This window comes from Lactuca sativa, chromosome 6, assembly GCF_002870075.4.
Source record: "Lactuca sativa cultivar Salinas chromosome 6, Lsat_Salinas_v11, whole genome shotgun sequence".
NCBI lineage: Eukaryota > Viridiplantae > Streptophyta > Magnoliopsida > Asterales > Asteraceae > Lactuca > Lactuca sativa.
Genome location: NC_056628.2, coordinates 12,781,729 through 12,789,465, shown reverse-complemented (window position 1 = coordinate 12,789,465; position 7,737 = coordinate 12,781,729). Strand labels below are relative to the sequence as shown.

The window sequence follows — 7,737 nt, the reverse complement described above, 5'->3', positions numbered from 1 at the left end:
CAGTTAATGCATATGGTTTGTGCACGTTTGTGAGCTTTTCTCACATGAATCTCTAAAAGGTAATATGTTTTTTGGGTTTTCGTATTAGAGTTACTCATGGGTAATTCTTTTCTAATTCATAATTGAAAATTTTGTGGGTTTACAGTGGATTTGTCAGAAAGTGAATCAATCTCTTAAACAGTTAATGCATATGGTATGTGCACGTTTGTGAGTTTCTCACATGAATCTCTAAAAGGTAATATGTTTTTTGGGTTTTCGTATTAGAGTTACTCATGGGTAATTCTTTTCTAATTCATAATCGAAAATTTTGTGGGTTTACAGTGGATTTGTCAGAAAGTGAATCAATCTCTTAAAGGAAAACATACTAAAAAACAATATGCAGGATTTTGAAAATCGATTATTTTGAAGACACAATCATACATTTATGATTTTGAAGATACAAGTGATCATGGATGAACACACACTTGGAAAATTATAGGTTTTGAAATATGATTTGTGTTGGGCTAAATTACGATGAAGGTGGGTATACGATGATGAAATTGTGTGTGTATGTATGTGTGTGTGTTTGCAAATTTGTAGGTCTTAAAACCGCTTCCATTCTCTCTTGTTTTGTGACTGCAATTCATACAAGAAAAAACAAAGGTCTTTTTTTTACTTTGATTATGGTAGCCATGCCAACGAATGACAAGGTTAGGTGTGTTTGCTTACTTGACATCCTAATCATTTAAACACTACCATATTTATTGTCTTCTGACAATACAATGCTAACTCAATAAGTGAAGGGTTACTCGATTAAAAGTATTTATGACAAAAGCTTCCTAAATGTTAGACTTTACCATACATAAATTCTTATTTAAGATACAACCGTCAAATTTTTGACAAACTCTTAGGTTGCGTTTAGTTGCGGAAAAATAGGCCGTTTTCCGGAAAAAAATTCAAAGAAAAATGAGAATTTTTAAAACGTGTTTAGTTCGTCTATTTTTCTAAATTTTTCACGGAAAATAAAATTTTTCCATTTTCTACAATTACAAAGAAGTTGGAAATTTTTGGGAAACTAATAATTATTGTTTTCCACATTTTTCTAATTCCAATTTTTTTCTAAAATATAAACACACGTTCACTCCCACCCCATCCACATCTACCTACCTCCACCTTAACACCCCCACCACACCCCTACCTACCCCCATTCACCCACTCCTAAGCCCCCCCCCCCCCCCCCCCCCACACACACACACACAAACCCCACATCTACCCCCACCCCCACAAACACACACACATACACACCCACCCACCCAATACCATTATCACAATCACCGACCTACCATCACTCTCACCACCACCACTACCTCATCACTAACACCAGCACCACTGTCACCGCTATCACCACCAATGCCACAATTGTCGCCGCCGCCACCACCGTCTGCCATCACCACCACCGCTGCCGACCCGCTACGGCCGCCTCCCTCACCCTCACCCTACCAGTGCTATCATTTTCTAAAAATGAAAACTGATAGAAAAATAAGCATCTAAACACGTCTTTTAATTTTCTAAAACTGAAAATGAAAAGTGAATAAGTTTTAACTAAATGTGTTTTCTAAATTTTCCAATGAAAAATGAAAAAGAAAAATGAAAGCTGTTTTTCCGTAACTAAACGTAACCTTAGGCTTTTGTGTCAATCTCTATTTTTTTTTAAAATGGACAATTTCTTAAATGCCACATCATTATTGTTGCATGATATGTGAATAATTAAAATTAAAATTATTGTGGACATAGGTGAAATAGTTTATGAGTAGTTTAATATATATTTATATCGGTGTTGTCCTTCTTTCTTAAGGTTGAGGGTTCAAATTTCATTGTGGACATATGTGTAATAATTTAGAAGTAGTTTAATATATATTTGTAGTTCAAAAAACAAAAATTTATATTACTTTATTCAAATAATATACTTTGATTAAATAATTAATAGATATTTTTATAACGAATATCCAAAATGATCCTATCTTGACAAAACAATGATTATAATTTACGAATTAGTATAATTTCATTAATACAAAAAAGACATAAAATGTACCATTGATTATAAATCATTAAATCAATACCGAGTTGTGAATTTGATGTGGACCCGACAATTGTGGAGAAGTGGATCACGGCTTACAAATTCTTTAGCCATTTTTGTGTCTGTTTTGCTAAAAGTTTAAAACTTTAAAGTAAGATTGCAAGTAGGGAAGTCCAACTATTAGATTCCAGTTCCATTGGAATCACCAACACCATAAGTCCATACCCTTCTCTCCATTCCTATCTGCAAAGAACCCCGGAAAACTCTTCTAAAATGCCGGAATCAGAAGAAGAAAACCGGTCGAGTAATTTTTTTATAAGGGGGCCACCGGCGACGGAAGAGTTACCGGTGATGATGACCATGGATCTCGACCTTGATGGTTCCTGGACTTTCGATCAGATCTTCTCGTCGGACCCTTCGCCGTCGTTTATTCTATCAGCAACCGAACAATCTTTCTCTCCTCTGTGGGCGTTTTCCGACGACAATAACAACAACCTCAACGACGGTGACGATAAACCCGCCGGAAATGCCACGTTGACCTCCTCCGGAGCTGCTCACCGACTTCTTCCAGGTAAGTTTGAGTTAATTTGTGCATTTTTAAGTGAGTTTATATATGGGTTTACTTAAAATTGGTTTTTGTTTCGATTTTATATGACCATGGAAGATTTGATGTAGTATTAGGCTATTGATTATTGCTTAGGTATTAAGATTGTAGCTAATAAATTTTAATTCATCTCTAACGGATAAACATAAAGGGATTTTGGCCATTCATTCCACATCTGGCAAGAGAATAAGTACCACATAAATCTCCTTGAATATAGGAACCCAATCAAGTATGTCAACAAAAGTTTTAAACGTGTTTTTAAATAGTTTAATGTAGTTTTTGATGAATCGGAAGTCGAACATGAATCAAAACCTTATCTAGTAAGGATGAATATCAGTTATATATGTTTCGTTCATGTCACTGAAAGCTGCTCAATTACTTGGATTAATTAAGACTCCATTTGTGTTTACCCATTATTCTCAAGTCTTAGACATTTCACATTTCTATCGTACTTAGATTAAGACTCCATTTCTGTTCACTGATTTCAATCGTGTGGGTCCCATATACATGATCTCAGAAAGAAACCGAAGATGTGATTATGGGTTTATTTACCTGATGCAAGGAGAATAATAAAAATGGGGTTCACAATATGAAAGATTGAGATTTTTTTTTATAAAGAAAATGATGTAAAAAACAGACACCTTTTTGTTAGTGTTTGACGCATAAATGGTAACTTTTATAGTGTTCAAGAGCATGGTATATTTTGTTTTATATTGAAACTGGAATCTCATTTCCAAAGTTAAAGGGGTTAAATTCTTTGATTCTGATTCCCAGCTATGGAATTGGAAGATTTGGAATATAAATTGAGCTTTTTGGATATGATCATATGAAGTATGAATTCAACTATTCTCTTATCCTTTTTTTTTTTTGAGTAAAGGGTGCTACTTTTCTTGTTTCCACATACTATTGAAACTTGATGATATATAATAAAAATTAATGAATAACAACATATTGTTATGAAAAAGAATGTAACTTTTTTCTTTTGTTTTATCTTTTGAAGTGGATACAGATAACACTGATCAAGTAACAAGAAAACCATCAAACAATGATATAAAAAGGAGGCTACCATTACCCATTTTGGAGGTGAACCCATCAGAATATCAAGATGCAACATGCATAATCAAAGAAAGAATGACAATGGCACTTCGATACTTCATAGAACTTGGTGAAAAACATGTTCTTGCTCAAGTATGGGCACCTGTGAAAAACCGAGGTCGAAATGTGTTGACCACATCTGGTCAACCCTTTGTGCTTGACCCAAATTGCACGGGTCTTCATCAATACAGAATGGCTTCTTTAATGTATGTGTTCTCTCTTGATGGTGAAACTGATGAAGTTCTTGGGCTTCCTGCTCGTGTGTTTAGACATAAGCTTCCAGAATGGACTCCAAATGTGCAGTATTATTCAGACAAAGAATATCAAAGGCTTAATCATGCTTTGAATTATAATGTTCGTGGGACTTTGGCTTTGCCAGTTTTTGAACCTTCTGGGCAATCCTGTGTTGGTGTTCTTGAGTTGATATTGACTTCACAGAAGATAAATTATGCCCCTGAGGTTGATAAAGTCTGCAAAGCACTCGAGGTATGATATTGTATGAATGTGTTTTGAAAAATTGCACATGATCAAAATCAATGCTTGTAATGCATAATCCATGATCCATAAGGTGGTGTTTGGTATGAAAGAATTGAAGAAGGAATGGAATGGTTTATTCCATTGGAAAACAAAACATTCCAATGGAATGAAAAAAACGGTGTTTGGTTTGCGTGATGGAATGGAATGGACCATTCTTGAAGGAATCTAATTCCTTCCACTTTGTTACCATCTTTTTCACATTCTAATAACAAAATGACCACCTATTTTGGCAATCGGTCAATTCTGAAATTCCAATAAAAATTGTGAAATTACTTTTACTGCCAAAAAAGTTCTCTCTCTCTCTCTCTCTCTCTCTCTCTCTCTCTCTCTCTATATATATATATATATATATATATATATATATATATATATATATATATATATATATATATTAAAAAAGTTTTTAGTGGTGGGACCATTCATAAAGCAATTTTGCAATTCACAATTGACCTCATTATGAAATTGATGTTCATATTATTAAAAAGTCAAAAAGATGGTCAATTGGTCAAATGAGACCACCCGGTTTTGATGATTTTGTTTTTACTCTCTTTTTTTAATTCCTTCATTGAATGGAATGAAAAATTGTAAATATAAAACTATACCTTGTATCTCATATAATACAAAGCATTTGTATATGAAAGATCATTCCATTTCTATGGGCCAACCAAACATAATCATGGAATGTAATGACTCATTCCATTACCTTTCCCATTCCATTCCATTTATTCATCATTCCATTCCATTCCATCCAACCAAACAGAACCAAAATCCATAAATTACTAAACTTTCGTTTTGTTGTAGGCGGTGAATTTGAAAAGTTCAGATATATTGGATCCTCCGAATACGCAGGCAAGCAGTAAGATGAAATAATAATAATATATTTCTATTTTCTTTTATTTTATTTCCCTAATCTTTCCCTCTACATTTTTCTCAATCTCCACCTAGTTTTTCCTTTAACCCAGATTTGCAACGAAAGCCGACAACAAGCCCTAGCTGAAATCCTGGAGATATTAGCAGTCGTATGCGAGACTCATAATTTCCCATTAGCTCAAACGTGGGTCCCATGTAGGCACCGAAGTGTTCTAGCCTATGGTGGTGGATTCAAGAAAAGCTGCAGCAGTTTTGATGGAAGCTGTATGGGTCAAGTATGCATGTCAACAACCGATGTCGCCTTTTATGTTGTTGATGCTCATATGTGGGGATTTCGTGAAGCGTGTGCTGAACATCATTTACAAAAGGGTCAAGGGGTAGCTGGAAGGGCGTTTGCTACCCGAAGTTCTTGTTTTTGTGAAAATATAACGCATTTTGGAAAAACCGAATACCCTTTGGTTCATTATGCGCGTATGTTTGGTTTAGTTGGATCTTTTGCAATTTGTTTGAGGAGTAGTCATACGGGTGATGATGATTATATCCTGGAGTTCTTTCTTCCTCCTAATGTGGTGGAGTTTAAAGATCAACAGAAAGTGTTGGGATCTTTGTTGACTTCTATGAAGCAGCATTTTAGGAGTCTTAAGGTCGCTTGTGGGGAAGAAATAGGGGAAGATGGTAGAATGGTTGAAATTATTAAAGCATGTGAAGAAGGCGATGCTCTTGATTCGGGGGTTCAGTCGATTAGATTATCGGAATCTTTAATATCAAATGGCGGCCCAGTGGGTTGTGTTGATGCTTTGGTGAGGCCCAATGCGTTGAATGTAAATTGTGGGAAATCAGAGAATGTGGAAATTACCAAAAAGTCCGAGAGAAAACGAGGGAAAGCTGAGAAATCGATTAGCTTGGAAGTCCTTCAGCAACACTTTGCAGGAAGTCTTAAAGATGCTGCAAAGAATCTTGGTGGTATGAAACTTTTTTTTACAAAAAAAAATATTTTTGTGGAAATTTCACGCCTTTGTTAACCTTCTTTAGTAGCACAAGGTTAGAAAGATGCTGAATTTAAATTATGTAAAACAAGTTAACTTATCTAGTTTTCAACTTTAAAATTCTTCCGAAATCTTTGAGTATTCAAGAAAAAGAAAACAATCCATTTACAAGTATGTCAAATACTACCGATATAACAACATGGATGTTAAATTCTTAGCAATATTTGTATGAAATCAAGATTTTGAAAGTAGCAAGTTTGACCTGAAAAAGTCAATGAGCAAAGAGTAATGTGTTATTAATCAAGATTGTGTTATTGATTTTGCAGTTTGTCCCACTACAATGAAAAGAATATGCAGACAACATGGGATTTCAAGGTGGCCTTCAAGAAAGATCAACAAAGTCAACCGTTCACTTACAAAGCTAAAACGGGTGATTGAATCAGTTCAAGGAGGTGAAGGAACATTCACCATTCCTTCTTTAGCAACCACCCCACTCCCCATTGGTGTTGACTCCACATCATGGCCCACAGCTCCAAACGGGTCGCCCGGGTCAAAACCATCTCCAAAGAACGATCAAGGTCAAACCCATCAAACATCGGGCAGCAGAGAAGCAAGCACGGGCAGCCCGACTTCCCACAGGTCGTGTCAAGGTAACCCTTTTTCTCAAAATCGAATCTTTCCTCATAAAATCATGATCAAACAGTTTCTCATAATCAGAAATGTGTGGGAATAGCAGAAAGTCAACTGTTTGAAGTCAAAGCACCGAATCTTGAAGGGCTTATAGCACCACAAACTGAAGAACCGTTTAGAGGAATGCTAATTGAGGATGCTGGAAGCTCACATGATCTCACGAATCTTTGTCAACCCACTGAGGTTCTTGAAAAGGTACAAGTAGTTAGCCCAAAGGTACAACCTTTCACAGCAAGAACAGAAATGAAAACGATAACAATAAAAGCAACTTATAGAGAAGATATAATTAGGTTTCGTGTGGGTGCAAATTCGGGTATAGTGACATTGAAAGAAGAAGTTGGAAAGAGGTTGAAGTTGGATGTGGGTACTTTTGATATCAAGTATCTTGATGATGATCATGAATGGGTTCTTGTAGTATGTGATGCAGATTTGCAAGAATGTGTGGAGTTGTCAATGTCATCAGGGTGCAACATAATCAGGCTTTTAGTTCATGATTTGTCGACTAATCATGGGAGCTCATGTGAGAGTTCGGGTTAATTAATGATAATTATGAGTACAAGTTCAGGTGATCAACATTTCAATCCATTAGCCATTACCATTGTGTTTATAAATGATCAACTTGTGAAAATGCAAAAAAGATGGTCGAAAATATGGGGGAGAGACACTCCTGTGGGTGTTTTAATCACGTTTTTGGCCAAGTGTAATGTTGATTTATTTTTGAGTATGTTAGTTGTTTGAAAGTGTTGAAATGTTAGGGTTAGGGTTAAGTTGTAGATTTATGGGGGTCATTTAGCAAGGTGATCGAATTTTAGGGAGGAATTTTCCCATATTCTTTGTTGTATAAGAAGATAGCATTAAATGATGGTTAGAAATGTTAATTGTATATTGCTTGCTTTTTC

General features: G+C 35.5%; 1 protein-coding gene across 1 annotated transcript; it reads left to right on the top strand.

The window, feature by feature from the left end:
- Nucleotides 1-2,167: 2,167 nt before the first annotated feature.
- On the top strand, nt 2,168-7,737 carry LOC111880887 (protein NLP6). Its single transcript, XM_023877297.3, is given in 6 exon segments — nt 2,168-2,627; nt 3,661-4,241; nt 5,094-5,141; nt 5,255-6,125; nt 6,475-6,839; nt 6,842-7,737. Coding segments are annotated over 6 exon segments (2,697 nt in total). The 5' UTR covers nt 2,168-2,329; the 3' UTR covers nt 7,376-7,737.